At 35.5% G+C, this 26,608-nt stretch overlaps 1 protein-coding gene across 1 annotated transcript in view; it reads right to left on the reverse strand.

The window, feature by feature from the left end:
• Positions 1–5,622: 5,622 nt before the first annotated feature.
• Positions 5,623–26,608, reverse strand: part of UFL1 (UFM1 specific ligase 1) — a 33,206-nt gene continuing 12,220 nt past the window's right edge. Inside the window, exons 7-19 of the mRNA XM_015078048.3 lie at positions 25,836–25,894; positions 23,631–23,777; positions 22,140–22,315; positions 20,764–20,943; positions 18,455–18,575; positions 16,126–16,242; positions 12,782–12,899; positions 11,222–11,388; positions 11,010–11,140; positions 9,370–9,450; positions 8,996–9,081; positions 8,278–8,458; positions 5,623–7,648 (exon numbers count right to left, since the gene is read on the reverse strand). Of these exons, the coding sequence (XP_014933534.1) occupies positions 7,430–7,648; positions 8,278–8,458; positions 8,996–9,081; positions 9,370–9,450; positions 11,010–11,140; positions 11,222–11,388; positions 12,782–12,899; positions 16,126–16,242; positions 18,455–18,575; positions 20,764–20,943; positions 22,140–22,315; positions 23,631–23,777; positions 25,836–25,894 (1,783 nt within the window). The 3' untranslated portion in view covers positions 5,623–7,429. The remainder of the gene's footprint in view (positions 7,649–8,277; positions 8,459–8,995; positions 9,082–9,369; positions 9,451–11,009; positions 11,141–11,221; positions 11,389–12,781; positions 12,900–16,125; positions 16,243–18,454; positions 18,576–20,763; positions 20,944–22,139; positions 22,316–23,630; positions 23,778–25,835; positions 25,895–26,608) is intronic.

Genomic DNA, 26,608 nt, shown 5'->3' on the forward strand with positions numbered 1-26,608 from the left:
CCTATGAGCTGGCAACAATTGTTATGTCACAGTCCTGGCTATATGACTTCACTTAAACATAGACTCATCTGGTCTTTTGAAATCTTCAATTCAAAAATGAAAAGTGGATAGAGATTTCGAGAGTTGTATCTAAAACTATATTTGAATATTGTAATCCAGAACAGGAATTCTCCATGGACCAGATGGACGAAGGGACATTTGCTCCTAGAATTTCTACTTGAGGCCATTTCTTCACTTTATAAAGTGGGGCGAGAGAAGAAATGTTCTCTCTGAACTTCATTTGTTCCCAGACAAAAACTGTTCTTGTTATAAGCGGTAAAGAAATTATATGTTAATATTTTCTGAGATTGAACTCAGGTACACACACACACACACACAACAAACAAACAAAAAACAAAAAAAGTTGAGTTGGGGAAATGTGTGCATTGCTGTTCACCTGACTTTGATGATTTAAGATATAAGAATGAGGGGCACCTGGGTGGTTCAGTTGGTTTAGTATCTGACTCTTGATTTCGGCTCACGTCATGATCTCAAGATTCATGAGACTGAGCCTGGGTCAGGTTCTGCACTGACAGAGCAGAGCCTGCTTGAACTTTTCTCTCCCTCTCTCTCTGCCCCCTTCCCTGCTCATGCTCTGTCTCAAAATAAATAAACTTAAAAAATAGATATGAAAATGAAAACATGGTGAGCAGCAGCAACAAATCGATTCAGTGAAAGGACACAAGTACATTCAACTAGTAATAGATTGTAATCCGCATGACCCTACTGCTAGCCAGGCATTATTTTTATCCTTTTATAGGTGAGGAAGTAGAGTCTCAGAGATATAAATTGCATATGTTCCCCTCTAATTATGGGGCCATCACCGTCTTTGTTTACACCCATGCTTCCTGAGAGGGTAGCCTACATTCTCTGATACAGCTTCTGACCCTCCTGCTTTATCCTCCCACAGTTGCAATCTGTCTTCCACTTGAACCACTCCACCAAAAAAGCTTCAGTAAACTCATAAAAGGTCTTAATTAGCCCTCCAAAGGGCACCGTCTTTAACCTTACTTGAGATATCTCATCTCTTGCCATGTCTGTTTCTTTTTGAAATTTGCTTTCATTAAATTTGGTTTCACTAAGTTACATTCTCTGATTTCCTCCTTTTTTAGCACCATCAGCCTCCTCTCCCTTTATTCATCTCAGCCTTCCCTAGAGCTATGGAAACCATTAGCAATTATATGACTACCAACCCTGTGTTTTCAATTGTTATCACTCTCTGAGCCTCCGGATCTGTACCCTGTTGTCTGTTGGCCATCTTTTTCTACAGGTCCCCAGGCATCTCAAACTCAACGGTCCCTAATAAAGCTCCTCATCTTCTCCTCACTTCAACTCCTCTCTAAGGGCATGGGCACAATCATCCAAGCCGTCACCTTAGACTGTCCTCACTTATTCTCCACCATCCCCATCAGTCATCCCCATCACCAACTTCTGCTGGTTCTACTTTGTTGGCTCTCCCTCAAATTTGTCATCCTCCCTGCACTCTGATCCTCACCTTTCTCACTTGGATTACTGGATCAGTCGTAGAACGACCAGTAGCTGCCTCAGTCCAGTCCCCTTCTATCATTTCTCTACATCACTATAAAACAGCATTTTAAAATACCAGTTTATCAAATTAGAAAATACCTGCTTCTGGAGCACCTGGGTGGCTTAGTCGGTTGACCCCCCCAACTTCGGCTCAGGTAATGATCTCACAGTTCGTGGGTGCAAGCCCCGCGTCGGGCTCTGTGCTGACAGCTCAGAGCCTGGAGCCTGTTTCAGATTATGTGTCTCTGTCTCTGTCTCTCTGCCCCTTCCCTGCTTGTGCTGTGTCTCTCAAAAAATAAATAAATGTTGGGGCGCCTGGGTGGCGCAGTCGGTTAAGCGTCCGACTTCAGCCAGGTCACGATCTCATGGTCCGTGAGTTCGAGCCCCGCGTCAGGCTCTGGGCTGATGGCTCAGAGCCTGGAGCCTGTTTCCGATTCTGTGTCTCCCTCTCTCTCTGCCCCTCCCCCGTTCATGCTCTGTCTCTCTCTGTCCCAAAAATAAATAAACGTTGAAAAAAGAAATAAATAAATGTTAAAAATAAAAAAAAAGAAAATACATGCTTTTTGCAGAAAACCTGGAATAAGAATTGAACAAATAAAATTTAAAATGACTTGCAATCAAAGAGACAGCCACAAGTCAAATCTTAGCCCAAATCTCTTTAGAATATTAGGTATGTAAATGCAGGAAACCATACAAGGACATTTATACAAATGTGTACACGGTATATTTAATTAGAAAACCAAGACCACATTATATAGAGTTCTGCATCCTTTTTTTTTAACCTAATATACCATGAACAATTTTCCAAATCGAGTATCTTTAAGGTGGTTGTGAATAAAGGCTGCAATATAATGAAACACACGAAATATATTATGGACTAGTGGTCTCTCTTCTCTCTGTCTCTCTTGCTTTCTGATTTGTTTTCTTCAACACCAAAACTGACCCTGAGCTTTTATCATGACAGACTAGCATCTGAATAAAAAAGAGTACTTCAGAGCCAAGGAGACTGCCTCCTTTCTGGGCAAGGCAGGCTGTCCATGCTCCTCTTTGACTAGAAGCTGGGGAAAAAGACTTGTACATATCAAGTCCACATTTTACTTTTCAGACAGGAGAGACATTGATTTCATAAATAATGGTAATTTTAAAGGATTTTGATATGTCCTCAAACTGCTCAAACTGCCTTTCAGAATGGGCAGTCTTTCTAAAAGACAAATCTAATTACCTTATTTTCCTGGTTAACCTTGTAAAACTCCCCGTTTTCAGGATGATGGCTAAACTTTTTCGCTTAGTGTACATATAAGGTAGTTCATGATCTCCCTCTGGTCTCTCCAGCTTCAGCTTACAATGCTTCCCCAGACCATTTTTCACATTTCTCATACTTAGGGTTTCCCAAATGTCTCATTATTTCATATTAGTTCATGTCTTAGTACTTCCTGATCTCCTCCTCTCTCTCAGAAATGCCTGATTTCACTGGGCTTGTCCTACTTTTCTGTCAGGGCTCAGTTCTGTCAGGACTTTTCTGTCAGGACTCAGGAGGTCATTTCCAGCCTGTTCAGTTCCCCTCGCCGCTGTGCAAGACAGTGGACTTTCATTTCTTCCCCCATAGCATCCTCTGCTCGTTGATTCTTGCCATCTCCTTGAAACAAGGTGTATTTATTTTTCATACTTTTACTTATTCAACTAACATATGTATTTTTAAATTATTTATTTAAATTCAAGTTGGTTAACATACAGTGTAGCATTGGTTTCAGGATAGAACCCAGTGCCCAACAAGTGCCCTTCTTAATGCCCATCACCCATTTAGCCCATACCTCCCCTACCTCCCCCATCTAGCAACACTCAGTATGTTCTCTGTATTTAAGAGTCTCTTATGGTTTACTTCTGTTTTTATCTTATTTTTCCTCCCCCCGCACCATGTTCATCTGTTGTCTTCTTAAATTCCACATGTAAGTGAAGTCATCTATTTATTTGTCTTTCTCTGACTACTCAGTGATCAAAAAGAAGGAAATGTTGCCATTTGCAACAACGTGGATGTAACTAGAGTGTATTATGCTAAGTCAAAGTGTATTTTTAAGATTTACATTTGTATTCCTAGTTCTTCATAGTCATACAGGATCCAGGAGATTGTTGAGCTCAGGATTGAAATTCACCATGTCTCCCCTTTCTTCATCGCACCACAACACAATCTCTTTCCTCCTGCTCTGTAAACACACATCCACAATGTGGATTAGTCGTATTACTAATCACTGAAGAGAAATAGAGGTGCAAATAGAGGCAAACCTGGTAAAACAAATAATAAAACACTGGGAGCTTATAAAAATTTAATACATATTCAAAGTAGTTATTCCTTCTTTTTTGGTGGTGTAAATTGAATAAACACTTTTTATTTCTGTGTTTCTGTGTATTCTGTTTCTGAAAGCCTGAAAGTCAAGGTTTCTTTGTTAGATGGTTTGGAACAAATTTTTCCCAGGTTCTATTTAATTTTTGGTTCAGTGTCGACTTCAAAGTAGAGCAACTTGTGTGAATCTAGGCCATTTTAATGGCCACTTTAATGTGGTCCTAGATTTTTGTGCAAGATGTGCATCTGAGTTTATGTGTTTTTCCTTCATCTCCCATATATACTGGGGTAAAGGCTTCATTGGTATTAGTCAAAGAAAGCAAACCTTCCATGGTCTCCAACCTCTACCCAACTAACATGTTAATTCTTGATAGAAAAAAAAGTCCCATTGGCCCTGGGATGAGTAGCATTTCTGGGGAAGCAATGAACTCTCTGTTCTCAATCCACACGCTGCAGGGATGAAGTTTTGGTGTGATGGTGGGGTGGTCCGGAGCCAAAGGCCAAAGAATTCTTAAAGACATCTTTGGTGCAAAAGGTGATTTATTAAAGTACAGGGCAGGACCCATAGGTAGGAAGAGCTTCATGGGGTCATGATGGGTAACTCCTTATATACCCTCAGGTTGCGAGAGGATCAAGGATATAGTATGTCTCTAAGGAATTTTGGAAGCAAGGTTTCCAGTACCTTGAGGGGCTAGGTGTTGCTAAGGAAACATTTATTACCATTTAATAAAACCTTAGTCATAAGAGCCTTTAGATGTATACTGAGGGGCCATAAGCTTGGAGTATGATTACCAGCATATATCTTGGGGCAGTTAAGATAAAGGAAGTAAACTTACAGGATCCTGGAGGTTGGGATAATGTTAAGCTAAGGTTCTCCTTTTGCCCTAAAGAAAGTGTCATCCTTGAGACAGCTGACCTCCTAGAAGGAGGTCACTCTGCCTGTTTCAAGGACTTGTCAATGGGCTGTAGGCAGTAAGGGAATTTAATTTTTCATTTGCCTTAGATTCCCACATTACCATGACAAGCACTTAAACTCTTTTCCTTTGTTCCTGGGTAGCCAGAAGTGTCCAAGGAATATCACTCATATTCAACCGGGTTGGGGGGGGGGGGGCGGTGCCAGCTTACATTTTGCCCTCCGCTTGCCCCATGCTCCCTCTTCACGAACAATCACTGTTGCACTCTGACCTCATCTTTGGTGCTTTATGGTCTGACTAAAACACACTCCCTAAAAAGTTCAAGATGGTTCTATATTCAAATTAAGCAACTTATACATTTATTATTCTGATTTCATATCAGTATCTTTTCTGATAATTCACTGATTTTGATAAGATAGGCCATGGTTCACTGAATCACTCTGATGGCTAGAAGTGGGTTTCCCTTGACTCTTCAGAAACATGTGGTCTGGAGAATGGGGCACACGAATACATTATTCAGAAAGCTCTATTGTATCTGCAATAGTAGGAAGTGGCAGGTAAGAGTATAGCTGTACATTTGCTGACATGTAGCTAACCGAAGATGATTTACTCAGGTAAAATGGTTCATGACTGGCAAACTTTCATGGAATGAGACACTGAGGACTATCGAAATATTTTTGTGCAAGAAAATATAATAAAATCTTTAAATATATTCAGAAAAAGAATTTTAAAATGTGAATACGTTACATGTAACATATGCATCAATTAATCCTAGTAGTAATTAAAATAATGGAAGCTCCAAAGTACCACAAAATTTAACAGAAATAGGCAACTTTATTTTTAATAACACTCAAATCTTCCCATCAAGATCATAGTAGATAACCATTTAAGAATTTTTATTTATCAGTGAGATTAGATTTTTACATACAAAATCGGCTATACCACTGTTTTCAAAAACAATAAAAATTGTTCTTATTTACTGTGAAAAATACGAACCATTTTGATAAATGAAAAAAATTAATGTGATCAAGACAATCGTTTTCTTTTTATTTGCTTGGTCGTCTCTCCTATTTTTATTCCTACAAATCAGGAAGGCCAGAATGATTTTATTTGCTTCATTGTTTATGACCTAGTTTGAATCAAATGTGGATTACTCTGGTATCTGCTGAAACATAAATGATAAGTTCTTAAAGACTGGATAAAACCTTAAGTTTGGTTTTTAATATTTTGAAAGCTGAATAAAAAAAACCTACCTGGAGTTTGTGGTCACAGAGGATTTGTCATTTTCTTCCTTTGCCCATATGAAAATACATTAATAGAAAATTACCAGTGGAAAAACATTTTTAAATTTAGGTTACATTCCTATCAACTTTAATAATAATGTTTAGTTAGCAATTGTATCAATTTCTTTCACTCAATATTAACACTCTGTCTGAATTAGAGTAGAGGTAGACTGATATTTGTATTCAAACATTTTGAAACAGGAAGTTTTAAATGCCATATGAGGAATTATATAAAATAGTACTTTTTTAATATTTGAAATTTAACTTACTATTATATTCAAAATAAGTTTCTTTTTGATAATAATAAATTGTTGCTTAAGACTCATTTGCTTGAAATTATTACACCAAGGAACTATTTTAGTTACTTTTAACTACTAGTAGTCTTTAGAAAACAAGAATACCTATTTTCTTCCATGGATTTCCATTTTTGGAAAAAAAAAAAGTTTCAATGATTTCAATGCACTTATAGATCCTCCTACAACAAAGCATTAGGAGTCAGAGTGACTACTGATATAAAAAATAACATTTAAAAATGCAAATTGGGTTAAAGAAAAAATACTTGTATTACATTTTTAGTTATTCTAATGTGATTTATATCTATTAAGAAGTAATTTTTATTTTTTCTCTCACTCTTGTTAGCATCTTGTTTTAGAATAGAATAGACCATAGCAATAAATGGGCCCCTCTGGTGTTTTTCTGCAGCTGTAAAGGCATCCCTGAAACTGTCAACCACATAAAAGTTCACTCCTGTGGGGGCAATGGGAGGCCCTCTATCTGCCAGAAATAAAAGCAGGGGCTTAGTAATAAAAAGTTCTTCTGCAAATTTCTGTATTTTAGGTTTGAAGCATTGTCTATTAATTTTTAAATACACGATTTTTATTGTTGACACCAAAGGGTTTTTTTTTTCCTTTTTAAAAAACACATGGCCACATTTTAAGTTTCCACCTAATATGGGTATATATATAATAATGTCACTTGAAATCTAACAACACAACGAATGAGTCCTTTTCTAGAGATGAAAGATATCAAAATTTATTCTTCATTTAGCATCTGAAAATAAAATAAAACTGAAATGGTTAATTTTTAGAATTATATTGTGAAAAAGAAATCTTCCATGGTTGAACCCAATTTATAAAAATTCACATTTTTATAAGGTTTACATTGAATACAAGACTATTGTTTAGACTGAATTGCGTGTGTGTGGGTGTATGCATGGGGGCATTACTGGGAGGAACTGAGGACTGTGAAATGAACACTTTGTGGTAACCACTCACCATATTAAACTTTGGGAAAAATGTATACTATATGATAAAAGTAAATTAAGATCATTACTCTTCTGTCATAGATGACTTCCTGGATTTGAGAACAAGGTCTTTAATGGATGAAGAAAGTTCTTGAAGCTCTTTACGAGTAGTATTGGTGATATCTTCTTGTTCTTTGTCTAATTCATCACTCAAAGGATCATCTCCCTGGCCAGTCTTCTTATTTTGACTAACTAAATGCTTTACAACTAAACCTTGATACTTTACCAAAAGAGTATGCTGATCCTGTGAAAAGAGAAAGGAGAAGAAAAGTTAACAAACATTAATTTTCTGTGGAACAAGCATGATTTGTTCAACCAACACCCATCTTTATAAATCAGTGTAATGATCTTAAGTAGAAAACTGAATCAAGCAAGGTCCTTGCTGGCAAGTTGACAGGTTAGGGGTGATAAAACATGAATACAGATCATTTTAATGTAAACCGACTTGGCTAGGTTCTATCACCAGACATTTAGTCAAAGTTACATGGAAGTTCAAAGAAGCCAAATTACTTTTAGCTGAGAAGTTTCTCAGAAGAATCTGTGCAGGGTTAAGACTTTTTGAACTGGTCCTTGAACAACAGGTTAAATTTACATAAGCTGAATTGGAAGACTGGACATTATTACATCTTTTTTGAAAGCTTAAATTTCCAAATTCAGAATATTTTTTTTTACTATAGATCCTGTAGGATCCCAAAAGATTCTTGAGCTATGCTGAGTTTTTAAAATCAATCTTCTATCACTGTTCACATTCTTGAACAGGAAATCATATTAACATGTATGTGTCTTACTGTTTATGATGATTCAAACCTATCCATTCAAAATCTTCAGAATCTAAAAGCTTTAAAAGTTTCGAGTGCACTGACAAGATGATACCTCTGGAATTTTACTACTGAGAAAGGCGATGATCTGTGGGACACATCTTCCAGGTGCATGGAGCATGCTGTGGGTTGAGAACTGAAACAGAAGGACTGATGTGAGGTGCAGAATAAGAGCAGGGTCTTCTGTGACTTTTAGCTGTTCAGCCAGTGCTTGTCGGTGCTGGAACAATATCTGCCTAAACAAAAATAAAATCACAAAACACATTATCATATTTTCACCAGCTCTCACCAATTTCACTTCTTCCCTTCTGTATTCATTTTTAGCTTCTCCAGTTTAGTTATCTAGCTCCATAAACATCTTAAGGAATATTTTAAATAGGAAATATAGACACACTTGACCCTAAATGGTATGGATAAACTAATATGCTAGAGAATGATACAGAAAACTAGATAGCAGGGATACTCAAGGTATACTTTTTATTTTAAGTTGTTGGGAATCAGACAGAAGTGCACTAATGCACATAAGCTTTCTATAGCAGGTCTCAAAGCCAACATAAAGTTCCCAGGCTTGATCTACTAGGGGATGAGGGAACCTTGCTACCCTATCAAAATGGGTCAGAGAGGGAGACCTATGTATTGAATACACTTAAAGGTATGCAGCCATTTGGATACAAGAGTTCTCTGTGCAAGATCCACATAGTCACCAAATTCAGACATGAAATATCACACATCTAAGAATCTGTTAATAATGTAGATTAATTGAATGTTGTTACCTTTCCCTTTTTTTGTCTCCCCTTTTCACCATAATATCACAAGCCTCTGCTGCAGAATCCAGACAAGAAAGAAAGTCTTCTATGCTCTGAAAAGGTATTCAATGCCATAATTTATTTTTATTAACAGGTTTCCTAAAGAAATACAGTCATTTAATACTGTTCTATAATATTACACCCTAAATACAATTTTTAAAAACATCATTTTGTTATTAAACTTCACATTGTGATTTAGGACTAAAAAGGATAAAATGTCCCCAGCCTGTTCTCCCCCTTCACCTCCCAAAGAGATTTAGTTTACAATTATTCTTACAAAAATGTACTCAAAGGTCATAAATTCTAGCCCCATTATCTAAACAGAATCCAACTTTGCTTACCTTTTCATTCAGAGAGCTATGTAGTTTTGTGAGAGCTACTTTGGTTTCTTCTGATAATTTACTTAAAATTTTTTTTCTTACCTATAAGGGGAAAAAAATTCTTTTGGGATGGTGACTTTAACATGTCACAAAATAAAGTATATTTGTTGCTATAATAGAATACTGAATAGAATTTATCTTTGTTTTTGAGTTTTAGCTCTCAAAGTAGGGATAAAAACATGCCAAAAGCATTCTAATATCTGAAAGCTAGCTAACAACCAGTCAGCCAATGAAGCTAGATATAGCTCTGTTCCTCCCTTCCGGCCCAGCAATGTAAGAGGAAGATGGGGCAGGGGAGTGGCAGGGGGTGGGCCGAGGGAGGAGGGAGAGAGAACCATTTACCTTGTGGGTAAAAGAGAATTTGGGGCAAGGGGCTACTCCCTCTCTTTTTCATTGGGGTGGGAAGAATGTTCTTCCTAATGCCAAGTGAAGGGGGTCTCACTCTTGAATAAAGTTTAAGAATGCCTATAAACTAGAGAACTTGCTCTATGGATGGACAGTTGTTATGCTATTTGGTGTGTGGTCTTTTCAGCACCCCGTCCACACAGATGTGTCTCAAGAAATTTGGTGGCATTCTTGACCCATCTGATGGCCCTACCTAGTATGAAATTTCTGGTGGAGGCCTACTGGAATGGCTTGGCCAGTAGGCCCCGAAAGTTACAGTGAGTCTTGGAAGACTAGGGCAACCTACTGACTCCCCATCACATGGCACACTAAATCCTTCTGTAGCCCCCAAAGGGCACAGGACAGGACCCCATGTATTTCTCACAGCAGAAGTTGGCACAGAGGCAGGATACATGAACTGCCCAAGCATCTGGAGATTCACTGTCAAGCTAAAGGAGGAAGGGGGACAGTACTTTGCTGGGATAGACAGAAATAACCTGTCTGGAAGTTTAGGGGGTGGTCCTTGCCATGAGAGGGAGTCACATGCTAAAAAACATCCCCCAAACAACCTATGCCATCTATGTGGCAATGGCCACATCACAAGAGACCACAGCATTGGACCTAGGTCATAATCAGTGATACGCAGTCATTCTTATGAGGCACTTTTTGCCTCTTTCATTTTTTCTAAATCTCAAACATTAAGTGGATCAGAGAAGGAGGACAGAGAAGAAGTAGAGGAGGAGAGTTAGGGACAGATCACACTTCCTTCTCTAGGCAACTAGGAGCCACTGCCCTACCTTACATTTCAAGAAGGGAAGAAATTAACTTTGAATTTAGTTTGAGATTAGAATTTTAACAAATAAATTACAATTTATTTAAATATTGAACAGAGATGGTGCCAGTAAGTGAAAATGACTGCAGAGTATGCAATCAGGCCATAGCACTGTTAAGGGATTTGCAACTCAGCAGGAGAAAGGGATGTGACACCATAATAATTAGGAAAAAATAAAAGTGTTGATTCTAAAGTAATTAACCAACATTACTTTCAAAAGACCGGTTATATTACCAATTTGAACTAAAAATCTGATGGATGTTTTCCCTAAAAACCCTTTCTTATATTTTACTCTCCTTTAGACTATTCCTGGTGTGAGAAAATAAAGCATGCTTTTATTTCAAAACTAAACACATCAAGGATGGCAAACAAATCACTATCATACTTCATTTGTGATGGTTGCAGGATCGTCTACTGCCATCATTAAATCCGAAGCTAAGAAGTTGAAAATGAGGTTAGTGATATCAGTACACACTGTCTTCAGCAAATGCTTTGTAAGAGTAGCTTGCGTATCATCTGGAAAATAAAGGTGTTTTATTAAAATGAATGTCCAAGAACAATTATGAGAATCAATGAAAAAAACAGCACCAAGTATACCTGTGAAGAACTTCACCCCCTTTTCAAAAAGCCGAATGTTATTATACAGGTTTGAAACCTCTTCTTGCAAGTCCTTGATAGTGCGCTTTCGACCAGTTCCAGAGGCAGAAGAAGTTGAAGACATGAACACTGAACGCACCACCTCGAGGTAAGTTTTATTAAGAGGTCTGTGCACAAGATAAATATATTTAGTTTATTAAAAAGTACTGGATTTATGCATCTAAGAAATTTTGCTTCTATGGAAATAGGCCTTAAGGGAAGACCTCTATATTTTTTAAACAAACAAGATTAACTTGGAGACTAGTTCCCAAGAATTTGTCCTCTAAGCCTAGAACTTATCACTTAAATGCATTTACTTTTCTCAGTCTTACAGTACTCAAAATTATTGCACTAAAGACAGTAAGAATAGCAGTAACAGAAGTTTCAATTCAAATTCAAATTCAATTCAAAGTAGTTTTTAAAAGTTAATTTGGAGAATAGACTATAAATCTGTTTCCCATCCTTGGGAATAATAAATTCTCAATTTCTAAAGTACTATAAAAGATAACACATTAAAAACTTTATGCTCAACAACTCAGAATAGATTATTTTATTTTTATAAAAAATTTTTTTTAATGGTTATTTTTGAGAGAGAGACAGAATATGAGCAGGGGAGGGGCAGAGAGAAGGAGAGGAAGGCACAGAATCTGAAGCAGGTTCCAGGCTCTGAGCTGTCAGCACAGAGCCTGACATGGAGCTTGAACTCATGAACCACGAGTTCAACTCATGAGTTCATGAGCTGGACGCTCAACTGACTGAGCCACTCAGGCACCCCCAGAAAAGATTTTTTAAAAAGTAATGGCAAATGATTAGAAGTAACTACTCCATCTTTTTACATATGAAAAATATGATTATTTAATATATTCATGTACAAAAACATTCAGTGAAATGAAAAAATCTCACTACAAAAGCTATAATCTAAATTCAATGTTAGATGCACTGGGCTCCTGGACTGCATTTATAGCTTACACACTGGAACTACCTTGAGGGAAAATCACGTTAGTTAGTAATGGTCAAGTTATACACAATGTTTTTCACTTCCGTAAAATAAATTTAGCTTGGCTCAATTACAAGCTAGTGCTGTCTAAATTTATTCTCTTTGAAGACAGTTTGTTACTTTATTTCTCCCCTTTTTTAAAAGTGCACTGTTTACTCCGTCTAGTCCAGATAGAAAATGGTCTTTTCTTTCTTTTAGATGTTCCTTTTCACGCTATGTTAGAGAGCAGCCAGCTATTATGTTGGTGTTTTTCTCCCAACTAGTACTGTGACATCAGTGAATGAGGATGCCTCCACACTCTCGCCTTTTCTTTCCTATATTGCCTTCCCCAGAGCACTTACATGTTTGTTGAATTGAACAGCCTCTACAGGCAAACAAAATCTGCAATTTGGTGGCTAGATTAAATTCTAAGCTTTGAAAAGAAAAGACCTAGAGTATATGTTTTCTATGATGTTGGTAAAAATTTTATTTAAAACCTCTGAATTTCTATCATAAAACAGAAAAAAATATGTTTTTATACTTACTTTATTAAGTACTCGGCAAGTTCAGAAATAAACTCCTCAGGGGCATCTTGTACGTGTTTTCTTAAAAAATCTTCAATCTCATCCTGGAACATAAAAGTGATCTCTGGCTTCTTCTTTCCTATAGTAGAAATGAGCAATGTGAAAAACAACAAAACCATAAAGCAACCTAAAAGCAAATAAGGTTCAACATATTTAATAAGATGGTAATTCATTCACTTCATACCACAAAGACTCTGATATTGCCAATGTCAAATAGCAATAACCAATGAAAATAATTTTAAAAATAAGAGATAGTGGCATCTCTTTTGAGTAATAATTTCCTAACTTCATTTTGTGACTGTTTTGAGTCAATCAGAAAATCATAAAGATGTTTTCTCCCCAGTCTAACTTGGATGGTACAAATAGTTGAAAATCAAGGAAAAAAATCTTTTAAGAAAAGATAACTTCGCTGTTGAACAATATATAATGAGCAGAATTTCTGTCTTTATAAAAATGAATAGGCACTAAAAATCAAATCATCCTTGTAAGTTACATAGGATCTTCAGGAAAAGTCTTTATAATCATGTGAACTACAACTCTGGTAGAATTAAGCTAAAAATTATCTTTGGGAAAGGCACAGATGAAAAGAATCCTTGTAATTTTACACTCATAATTTATTCTTCTTACAAAAATAATTCCATACCAAGGAAAGCTTGTATGCAGCTAGTGTAATGGAAATAATTGTTAACTGTGCATGCCTACTCACCGACTTGAAGAAGTACAGGTTGCAGACAAAAGAAAGCTAACAATATTTCCATTATTAATTGTAAAAATATAAAAGTGATTATTTCCAGCTAAATTTGGTTATTGTAAAACCATAGAAATAAAAATAAAAAATAACAAAATAAATAAATAATAGCCCAAAAATCAATCTTCACTATGCATCAAGATCTAAGTAGCTAACGTTATAGCTTTAGAACAGATACACCCATTAGAAGAGATAGACTATTCTTTTTTTTTGTGATTTGCTATCCATTCCTGATCTTCCACATCAAATAGTTTCTGCTTTGTTTGCTTTCTGCATGCACGTTATAAGTTATTACATTATATTTCCATATAGTAATCTTTCACACTGAGTTGATGCTGTATTTTAGCTGAGAACCTGATTCCATCCCCCATTGCGAGATTATAACACAACCCTTTTTCAAAAGCACTGAAATTATATTTTTTTAGGTAGAATGGTTTTGCTACCTTTATAGCCCCTCTCTATAACCTGTGCACAAAAGAAGTAACACATGCCTCATTTAATAATTACTTAAGGCTACAGATAATAGAAAAATATTTTATTAAATATCCCTTCTCTCCCACCCCTAGTACATCTGGGGAATAGAGAAATTCATTTACTAATGAAAAATTAAAACCCACATAGGTCAGTCTTAATACTACTTAAAATAGGAACAGGGCTACTAGTTTCTATGAAGATAGGTTTTTTAAAAAGTTTTTTAAATGTTTATATTAGAGAGAGAGAGAGAGAAAATGAACACAAGTTGGGCAAGGGCAGAGAGACAGACGGAGACAGAATCTGAAGCAGGCTCCAGGCTCTGAGCTGTGAGCACAGAGCATGATGCGGGGCTTGAACCCACGAGCCATGAGATCATGACCTGAGCTGAAGTCGGATGCTTAACCAACCGAGCCACCCAGGCGCTCCTCTATGAAGACAGTTTTAATTAATATTGTTTTATGCATGCTGAGAACAGTAGCTATTTTTATCTATCTTAGAATACTTTAAAGATAGATCTTAAGCAAATACATTATCACTAGTAGTGGCACACTAATAACTGAAGCCCATGTCAACTGATTTCTACGCCTCCTGGCTCTAGCCCATACAAAATGAGCTCTGTGGAAGAAGTAAAATAAAAATTTCAGATTATTATCATTTCAATGTTTTTTCTGTGTTTACTGGGGAAAAGGAAGAGGGAGGTATCACAGTTGCATTAAGTAAATTTATTTACAACACAAACATAGAAGAATCATAACTTTACTTAGAAAAACTAACATGTCTCTTGCTAACTTAACAATACTGAATAAGAACAAGTCTTGGAAAAGGAAGATGCATATACTAATTCTCTTCCTTAAATAGAAGCAACCAATCACTTAAGTGTTACCATAAAACTTAAACATGCATAATATTAGTGTTTCCTACTTGAATACGCAGAAATCCACTTTTGTAAAATATTATAATTTGTTTTTCATGGCAGTGGGAAACCATAAAAGTGACTATGCAAGCCGCAACTGTGCAAGGTGTTCTTAATAAACAATGGGAAAATTTGATTGTTCTGTGACCCTTTAAAAAATGTTTGTGAAAACATTAGAAGTTCTGCTGGTTATGAATATAAAGGGAAATGAAAAAGAAAACTAATAATTTAGCATACTATAATTTAGCTCATTAGAAACCCTGAGCATGAAAGTGTTTGATTTCTATGTAAAAAACTTATCAAAAATAATCTCAATGGTGCTTGCTTCTTCTCATCCTGTGACTTATATTCCAGAGCAAGCATTTTTCTGTGGCTTGGCAAGTTGTCATACTCCTTTTTTAACTCCGGATCAGCTTACGGCATTTTATCCTTTGCCCTTTCAATGTTGTGAAACATCTCGTGAGAATTCCTTTATTGGAGGTTTTCTGCCAACCTCACCCCCTCTAAAACATTTTCATCCTTTTTGTCATGATCACTTTCCCCATTTACGTCAGTTAAGTGCGCTTCTACCAAGCTCCTCAGGCTGCATACTTGGTTCTTGAACAGGGCAATACCAACGTTCCCACAGTCAGCTTTTTCCCTAACTCCATTTATTCCTGATTCATATTTTATTTCCAATGTTATCACTTTTTATTTCTTTGCTGCATTTTTGTCTGTGTTGGCCGGTTCCCTTTTGATTATCCATTTTTTAAAATGTATGGATTCATCACTGGGAGACAAGGAAGCAACACAACTGCGTGGGGTATTGTCTGAGCATAAAGTAAGGAAGAGAGGCACAGGGATCCATCACTGACAAACTCTGAAATCAGTGATGTGACTATCACAGCTCATGATGTACCTGGGTTATTTATGTGCTCATCTGTGGACTGAGGAGCCAGCAGCAAATTTGTACTTTATGCGATTACTCACAGCTGATACACGCTGGTAACTCAAAACATGAACCATGTTGTTGGGGGGCTGGTGATATCAACTAAACTGTGTAACTGAAATCTGTGTCCACAGAAACTATGCAAAGCGAGGACTTCTTGTATAAGCGTATACACCTAACAGTACGCATCGTAAGAAAATGTTTAAAATCATGCACAAAGGAAGAGTAATAAAGCTACATACCAGTATGAGATGACTCATCATCACTATCCTCTTCTTTTCTTCCTTTCTTCTTGATTTTTTTAATTTTGTACTCTCTGGCATTGCCACCACCACCTCCTCTCACACTTCCACTGCCCTCTGGTGGAAGAGGATACTCATTAGTCTTCCCTAACTGAATTACCATTTTTAGAATGATGACACTACATTGTCATATTTAACTTTACAGCAGAACAAGAAAAGCCAAGTAATTAACTTTTAGGTGCTACTTAAGGTTGGAGTTTCTTTATTACGAAGTTTTGTAATTCAGTCAATAAAAAATTAATAAAGTATGAAATCCGTTGAACTTGAGCAATTCAGAGAGCCTACCTGCTCTAAATACAGTCTCTCCTTCCTTCTCCAAAGACATCTTTTTCTGTAGCTTTGTCTGGCTTTTTCTTGACCAAACCCATTCCTTTACCTCTTCTTCTACCTTCCCCAAAAGAAATGTGCCCTCATTTGCTCATTTCTGTTACCACAGCCTCATTAATATCTCCATTACAGTATTTCACAAATTTAATTACCCTTGGTTTTGTCTTCTTGGTTGAAAGATTATTACTCATGTTTATAGGAGACATCCTGAGTCTTCCACCACTGAACGAGACAATGAACTCCTTCAGATAGGAAGCATGTCTCACTAATGTTTGTATCCTTGGGGTTAAAGCAATGCTTGACACATTAACAGGTGCTTGATAAATTTTGACCATGAATATTAAATTGGGTAAGTGGAAAAACAGAGTTATCCATCACCCATTGGCCAAATAAAGACTAAAAAATACAAATTATGAGACAAACCAAAACACTGTAAATAAAAGTAATCTTAGTGAGGTATTTCTCTACCATTACATATTTACGTTTAAAGTATTTATTCAACAAAATAGAATACTTTCTAATAATGGGATTGAAATACTGAAAAATATTTAAAATATGTTTCTTCATAAAAGATTCATTTTTCAATAAAGTAAAATGACATATAAACTACAGATCTTTTTCTAAATCCTAAGTACAATTCCTTTAAATTTCATCAAGTCCTCTAATTGTAAGTTCTATTATTTTCCCTTGCTTTTGGGATAGAAAAATATAATTTTCGAAACACAAGTCTAAGGTGAATGTAATTTTTACATTTGGTAATAAATTTCTTATTAGGGAAGACTTATATATTTGACATTGTTCCATGCACTATACCTAAACCACTACAACAGGATAGTACTATCACTGAGATGAAGATCAGATAACTCTGAATTTTTAGAAGGAAATAAAAGACTAGCTATTCTGACATAAGTACAATTAACTGATTAAGGTAAATTTATATCTTCAAATAATATGATAAAATATGCATGGCTGTGATACTACTATGATTTATGGGAGTAATTTACTTGTCTATTTCCCCCAGAAGAATACAGAGAAATTTCAAAGTACCAAATTGAAAGATTTTGCAGTAAAAGGTTTTTGAAAAGAAACAATCTCAAAGAAATAGAAGTGAGTTCTCACAAATAAAAATTGAAGTTTTTATAACACATCTTCATTATAGTTGGTATTTATTAATGAAACATGTTGAATATCTAATTTCATTAACCTTGATACAGTGCTAGTAAAATTATTTCTACTATATAAAGTATAGAAAATACATGTGCACCTAGAATAATTTCCATTGGCTTTTAATTAAAAAAAATGAAAGAAATAGTATCTCCTTGGGAAATTTATTCATTCAATATTTTATGAGCACCAGAAATACACCAACAAGTGTTCTAAAGACTAGGGAAACAACAATATATGAGATGGACAAGGCTTCCAAACAATAAAACGCATTACAGTGATAAAAGTGATGCAAAAAAACCAGGAGATAATATGATGGAGAGTGACCATGTCCACTATTCCAGGTGGTTAGGGAGGCCTCTCTGAGGAACTGACATTTGAAGTGGAGTTCTGAATGATGAGAAATCAGTTCCCTGATTAGGGAGAGAACATTCAGGTGGAAGGAAGAGCTAGTGGTAACCACAAACTTGCCAAATTTTGAGATTCAAGAAAAAAGGCTACCGGGGTAGAACATAAAGGGTGAGGGAGTGAACAATGGAAGATGGCCAGGTCATGAAAATCATTTAGTTCTGACAAAATAAGAAAGAGTAAGTAATCACTAATATTTCCATTTTCATCATCAAAATTTAATTCATTAGTAAAAGATTTGGTTAATATTAGCAGTTAAAGGTAAATCAACCAAATAAAAGAGCTTTCAAAGGGTCTAATAAATGCAGAGTTCACTGCAACTTGTAAAAAACTCATCTTTGAATCTTCTTGATTAATAATAATTTATTACCTGTTGCTTTTCTCCTTCGTTCATCTTTTTTATCCTTTTTACCTGTGTTAATGCTTTCTAAAATGGAGACTTGTTTCAGATCTTCTTCAGTGATTAAATGAACAGGATTATTTTTCATTTCCTGAAATAAAACATGCTTTTCTTGGTAAGCAAAAATATATGGTATTACCAAAAAACATAAAAGTTATTTATATAGTCAATCATTATTACTCATCCTGATTATTCTTGTTTGATTTCATTGCTAAGAACTATAGAGCTCTGTCCAACAGCTGACACTCTGAGGTGGTCCCTCCTTGCCAAAGATCAGTCTCTTCCCTTGCAGTTCCTGGCTCTTTGAATGTGTCATCAGCTAATGAGAAATCCTATCTGGTCACTGAAGAATTGATCTCATAACATCAGATGCAATTTGGCTTGTTCAGCCGATTTGGCTTTTTAATTTTTATTTATTTAAAAAAAATTTTTTTTACATTTATTTATTTTTGAGAAACAGAGTGAGACAAAGCATGAGTGGGGGAGGGGCAGAGAGAGAAGGAGACACAGAATCCGAAGCAGTCCAGGCTATCAGCACAGAGCCTGATGCGGGGCTCAAACCCACAAACTGTGAGATCATGACCTGAGCTGAAGTCAGACGCTCAATCGACTGAGCTACCCAGGCACCCCGCTTTTTTATTTTTTTAACCAATGCTTCATAGGTGGCCCTTGCTCTTTTTCTTTTTGAGGCTCCCAACTCCAATGCCACTTGGATACCTAAGTTTACTACAAAGATTAACAAAATCTACACTCCCAACCCTAACATAATGACCATGTATGAGTTGCACATTTAGTCATTTAAACTGTTTTTTCCTCTGGACTCATTCTTTACCTCTGCTTTTTTAAAAAAAATGTTCAGAATAATGAACCATTTATTTCCAAGTTCAGAAACTGTTTTTCATTATGGGACAGGGCTCTAAATTTGTAGCGACAAAAGTACATTTATTTTCATGTGAAAAATGGTATTTCCCTTTTGGTTTCCTGAAGAAAAATGTTTAGGATGTTACAGTTCAAACAACAGAATCACCTTTATTTCCTGAAGTTATTTTTGTAGTTGGAGGGAGGAGCAGGAAGAAAGAAAAATTGATGACCATGTTTTTATTTTAATAAAAGATCATAAATAATAATGTAGCCATCTAGCAACTAGTAGCTAATATACCAGAAATTTTGTATACATCCCTCCTTTATTTACATTTATCTTTAAGAAATGAACCACCATCATCCTTTTTTTTGAAGATATGGAAGCAGAAGGTCTATTTGTCCAAAGTCAAACAGAGAGTAAACAAGTTGAGATTGGAATTCAGGTTTACTGTTGTCAATCCTATGTACTTTTACTCTTCAATGCTGCTTTATTAGTGGGCAAGTCATAGAAAATTATCATTTTTTTAAAACTACTGGGGTGCCTGGGTGGCTCAGTTGGTTAAGTGTCCGACTTCGGCTCAGGTTATGATCTCACGGTTTGTGAGTTCGAGCCCCACGTTGGGCTCTGTGCTGACAGCTCAGAGCCTGCAGCCTGCTTCGGATTCTGTGTCTCCCTCTCTCTCTGCCCTCTCCCACTCATTCTCTCTCTCGCAAAAATAAATAAACATTAAAAAAAATTAAAACTATTAAAGAGCTTAAAAGGAATACAGATGAATACAAATTATTTATATATTTAATAAGCTCCCATGAATTTATTAACAGTCTAAGATAAATGGGCTTGTTCTACCTGTCCGTGAGCAGGCTTTATAAGTTGATGGTATTGCTAACTAGAAACACGACCTGAATATTCGTTAAAGCAGACCTGGCAGGACCTCTGCTTCTTGACAGCACTTGCTCTGAAGAACTAATCAATTTTGATAGCAACAATTTCTTTCCTCAGTAAGTTACCCCATTTGTGCATCCTGAATAGGTAAAATTAATAAGGCTCTGCTAGATTAAATATATAGTGTAGTGATTGATGGATACACTGTATACTTGTGCATTTAATCCACAGATAACGTTTTTGTGGATTTTAACGTTGGATCAATACCCTTAGGTGACTTAATTGTGAAGTGTATGATTTAGATGATTTCAATTTATAAAATCAGCTCCCTAAGTTCCAACATACATGTCCTGATGGGAATGAAGAAGGGGAAAACAAATCGAGGAGAAGAGATAAAAAGGAGTAATACATTAAAGGGAAATGAACAGTGTTCATTCCTGGGTATATACTGCTTACCCCATTTTTCAGAAGATGTCAGATGAGTCTAATGTGAAAGTACCGTTAAGATTAGCAGGGGAAAGGAAATCTGGCATACCTTTTCAGCTTTTTGGTGCATCAGTTCACTGAACAGTTCTGTGCAGTTATTTATGAATTTTTCGCTGACTACAACAGTGTCGCTAAAGACTACAGCTGAAGCTTGCTTGCTGAATGCTCTCATCACCTGTTGAAGCAACATTGCAGCATCTTCGACTGATAAAGAACTGGGTAACAGAGGCTAGAATAAGAAAAAGAATGAAAACAAATATAAATATAATATCATACATATAAACCATTTGTTACATATATGCTCTCCCTAGGTGACTTCAAGTCCAGTGGCCTTCAGAACCATCTCTCTGCTGATAACCTCCCAAATTATATTTCTGCTTTCATCATCCCTCTGAGCTCTGGAGGTCTATGTCCTACAACTTCCCTAACCTCTCCGCTCATAGGTCTAATAGGCATCTCAAATTTCACATATCCAGAACAACACTGATTGCAGCTGCCACCCCTAGACTCCCAGCTCCTATCCCCCTTTCTCCATCATCTCCCCCTCTCAATTAATGGTACTGTTCTCCACTCAGGTGATCAGGCCCCAAACTTTCATGTCACACTCAGTTCCTCTCATAAACCTGCAAACAATTCACCATCAAGTCCTGATACCTTTACCTCCAAAACAGGTTTCTTCTTAGCTCTTTGATGGTCTAAAATTATCATTTTCATTAACTATCTCCCTCTAGGAAACTTTTCTGGACACCACATTCCCAGCAGGTAAAATGGTTTCTGGTACATAAATAGTACTTACTAAAATCTTTTGAATGAATAAACAAACACTTATATCTGGAATCTTGGAAACTTGTATATTCAAAACAAGGAATTTTCTGCTTTATAAAGAGAATCTGGGCGCTGACGAGTAAATAATGGATTGGCCTTATTTCTTTCTCTTCACCCACTCTTATCTTTTCGGCATAATAAAGGCAGGTCAATACTAAACACTGAAGTAAAACAGTATCAGGGCTAAAGCAGCTCATGTTAATACATGAGCAAAGGCTAATGAATGGATAAAGGATACAACAAATGCTACATTAATGCCTGATGCCAGTAAAGCTGTAAATGCTTAGATAAGACTGTCAGAAGTCTCAACAATTTCTGTATGGCAAGACTGATATGAGTGTCATATTGTTTGCTTGTTTGTTTTGAGATTTATGGAATTCTGGATGTTGTCTATCCATATATAAAAGGTCATTCTACCTCAAAAGCTATAAAGTCTTTAAGCAAGATTGAGGTAGTTTTTGCTATAACAATGATTGCTAGAATTTGGCTATAAAGCCAAGACTACTTTTATGTATCCTAATACTTAAAATGGCCACATACTAGTGAATATCAGTTGTCCCTGGTTTAAAGAAAAATTAACAAGAAAATGATAAAACGTACTGCAATATCAACCCATGCTCCAGAGCTGATGGCTTCCTCTACTGATGCTTCCACTTGATCTACAAGTCCTTGACCAACACAAGCTGCTTTCAAAAACAAGAGTTGTGTAGTCTTGTATCTTTTCTTTATGTAGCTCACAGCATCTGGGATTCCAAGTCTGGACAAAGCATCAAATTCTAGATATAAATCACAAATAGAATTAGAAAAGAATTCATTGGAATATAACTGTCATTCACACCTTTTAGAAATCTTAGAACGAATTAAGTTCTTCCAACACCTATTCTTTGTGAATGCACTATATTCTATTTTTCTTTTTTTTAAAGAATAAAGCATAGAAATGTACCACAGCCTATTCCATAGTTAGGCTACCTTCCCAAATTTTTATTACTAAACGTATCTGTAGAAAAATTCGTTCAAATACTTCCTCCATCCCAGCTATGTCACTCCCTCTCCAACTGAGGGGTCAAAAGGAAACATGAGAACTACAGAGCAATAAAGTAGAAATGGGGCTTAAGAGAAATATAATAATTTAAGAAACAAAAAAGCAATTTATTTTGCTTATTATAGTAACTAAAGGAATCAATTTAGGACAAAGTAATTCTCTATTCTAAACTAGTAAGGGATTTAGCATATAAAACAAAAGTTAAAAAAAAAACAAAACTTCAGTTTACAGCCATTAAAGTTATTGGAGATAGCTACTGTTCTCTTTATCCCCAAATAATCATATTTCAGTAAATTAATTATAACGAAGTTCTAACCCAAGTTCATAGTTGAAGAAACAAAAGTACATTACAGAAAGCCAAGAAAACATAAGTGCAGCCTAGTATTCTAGCATACATTTAAATCGCTTGAACATTAATGTCTTATAGGTTTATCACTGAGAAAGGAACTGAACTCTTACATGATTTGAGTTGGACTATGAAACTGATCAAACTAACTGAGCAACATCTATCTATATATAAGTGAGCTACATATTTATGTATGTGTGTGTGTGTATGAGTGTGTGTAATATGTATGTGTATATATATTTGCTAACTGTTTTAATGACTAAATTCAATCTACTTTACCCAAATGACAGAACCCTAGAAACAGAATTAAGAATAATTTCAGGTTTTCTGAAGGAGTGGATGTCTAATAAAAATGAACACTGTAAAGTTGACAGCCAATAAGCCAAGCTGATAGCCAAGATTATGTAATTAAACAACTGGGCAACTTCATAAAATATACTTGAAGGTGTAACAGTATTATATCACTGGAACATTGGGAGCAATCAATACAAGCTTTTGGCCTTTCTATGTTATAACTGTTCAATAACTATGAAATTAAACTCAATTCCAAAATCAACAAAAACCTGCGTGTGACTACTTTTATATTCAAAGAAAAACTTTATAATTTTCTGGAAACAGTAAAGTGTGTACTCCCAGGACTAATACAATACTAAGAATGTGTGTAGTATTAGTTTTAGTTTCAAAGGAAAAAAGAAACAGTTACCTAGATAGCCATTCTGCCTGAAAAAGGAATCCACCCAAGTACTCTGTGTTCTGGAGTAAATGTCAGGAACAAACACCGCCTTATCCTGTCGCCCACCAACCACAGTACCTCGTAAACGTCCACTATTAACAAGTTCCTCAAGCACAGCTTAACAAAACCAAACAAATAGAAATAAATCAGAGCAGGTATAAATGTCAAAAAGTAAAATACTATTTCACAAATTAGTTACTCTTACCTTAAAAAAAAGCAACTTAAAGTTTAAATTGCATAAATGAAGACATTATATTTTAGACAAAACTTTCCTGTCATTTATAAGAATATACTGAGGTCATAAATTCAGGACATTCTGGCAGCTAGCTAAAGGTGCTGAACTTGAACTAGTTAATACTAACGTTGAATTTTTTAGTTAGAGTAATTTTGGGGAAAAATCATGCTATTATTTTTCTTATGATATGTTTGAGAGTGGATGACTAAATGCTTTGAGAATAATTAATATGCAAACACTGGTGTTACTAAGTTTAATTTTCTCATATTTAGAAAACTCAGGATACATGGATCACATTAGAATAAACTCTGTGAAATAAAGTCATGACAATTTTTATAAATTATTACATTTCGACTGTTTAAATTGAAGCAACACCTGTAGAAGTATAATGCCATGGTTAAGAGGATCAATCTGGATCTAAACACCCTAAGTCTAAACCTCAACTCTGTCACTTACTGACAAAAACCATGCAAGTCATTTAGTTATGCCTCAATTTTCTCAGCCATGAAACAGGGATATAATAACAGGCTCATGGAGTTATTGTATTCAAATTAAGTGTTTAGAACAGTAGCTGGCATATAATAACTACTCAGTAAATGTCAACTAAGTATCATCACAAACACCACTGTCATCAATCATCATCATCATCAAAGGACTGATGCCAGTCTGAGAACTGGATAGCACTGCCATTAACATAAAATAGATGCTTTTTATTTAAACGAGAATATTTAACTAAACATGTTGTTAAAATACCAAAATCCCCTGAAAAAAACAAGCAGATAAGGAGTTACTTCTAAGTGAATCAGCAAGCACAGTCAAAAGATGTCTGGCAAAGAAATGTTTATGAAAATTAGCCTTTCCCAGAAATAAAAATAGTTTACATATGCATTTCAGGACTGCAATGCTGAGTAAATTAGGGTACATTAGAAAAGTAGATTTTTTCAACAGACTGCACACATAATTTTAAATTCTGTGACTATACAACACAAATGTGTGTTAAAGACGAAAGTCAGCAAGTTATCAATTATTATTTGAAGAACTATACATGATAATGAAACCCCACCAATCTCCAATTAGTAGATTCCAATATATGTTACATTTTAACTTTCTCTTAAAATATTTAACTCCATATGCTGAAAAATATAGTGAATGAAAATTATGTTTTGGTTTTATACATGAATTTCTTTTCCATTCTTCATTTTAATTCTTCTATTTGCACAGATACCTGAGCTGAAAGATTATGTCATTGTTTTTAAAAATTATTCCAGCAAAGCTTTAAAAACACCCCTTCTGATAAGAGCTTCACAAACACACACATAATACAGGTAATGAACCAAGACTATTTTGGAGATATTACAATGCTGTCTGAATGCTAAAAATATATTTTTATTGGTATTATTATCTTTGTAAAAATTTTTTACTTTTTATTTTAAAAATCATTCATTCATTCATTCATTCATTCATTCATTCATTTTTTGGTAAGTTCTATGCCCAATGTGGGGCTTGAACTCATGACCCTGAGATCAAGAGTCACATGTTCTAATGACTAAGGCAGCCTGGCACCTCTATAAAAACTTTTTAGACAAATATTATTTACTTTCATGTTAGAAAATATAGTAAAAATCTGTAAGAAACAAAGTGAAAATTATTCTTAATCCTACAATTTTAAATCTCTATGAATGTATATGTGTAGCAGTATTCTACACACACACACACACTTTTTTTTTTCATTTCACTCCTCTGGAGGTAAGCCAACACTAAATGTTTGATGGATATAACAGATAGATATGTACATGAAAATTGGTATATTTCAACTAGAAATATTTCAGTTATGTAAGTTTTAACATTAGTGGAAGTAAAAATATGAAAAATTAGTAAGTTTTACAATAATAGTCTAATAAGCAGCTAATTAAGTGACATATAATTTAAAGTAAACTCACAGTAAAGCAGCTGCTCTTGAAATCCGTATTTTGAAATGAGAGAATTCACTGCTGTAGGACTTTACGAAAAGAAAGAAAAAGAACTTCTTACTCATTATACAGTTACACATATTTATGAATTAAAAAAATAACTAGGATAACGAGTTTATGAATAACACCAATTAATATAAATTTTTTTAATGTTTATTTATTTTTGAGACAGAGAGACAGAGGATGAGCAGGGGAGAGGCAGAGAGAGAGGGAGACACAGAATCCCAAGCAGGCTTCAGTTTCCAAGCTGTCAGCACCAAGCCTGACGCAGGACTTGAACTCATGAACCATGAAATCATGACCTAAGCTGAAGTCAGACGCTTAGCCAACTGAGCCACCCAGGCACCCCAAACACCAATTAATGTGAAAGACAAAAATAACACCACATTTTACATCCTTAATCAGAATTACACTACTGAAGTTCCAGGGGGAACTGATCTGTCTCCACAATTCAGGATCAATTTACTTTCTTACCAACTTTCCACCTCTGATTTAGTGATACTTGATCTGCCTTTACTTTGTTTTCTTCATTCTATTCTTTCTCTCTGTGAGGCTCTTTCCCCACCTGGGAATAGTCAAGTGAATGTTACAGGATTCTGCTTTTGAAGAAAAATGAAATCTTGTATGTAATGAAATACTCCTAGATTAGGTGGATGACTAGGAGGGATCCACTTAAAATGTTCCTTTTTGCTTATGACTATTTTCTATAATGACTACATATGTCTTTTTAAAGAAAAAAAACA

The sequence above is a fragment of the Acinonyx jubatus genome, chromosome B2, assembly GCF_027475565.1.
Source record: "Acinonyx jubatus isolate Ajub_Pintada_27869175 chromosome B2, VMU_Ajub_asm_v1.0, whole genome shotgun sequence".
Taxonomy (NCBI): domain Eukaryota; kingdom Metazoa; phylum Chordata; class Mammalia; order Carnivora; family Felidae; genus Acinonyx; species Acinonyx jubatus.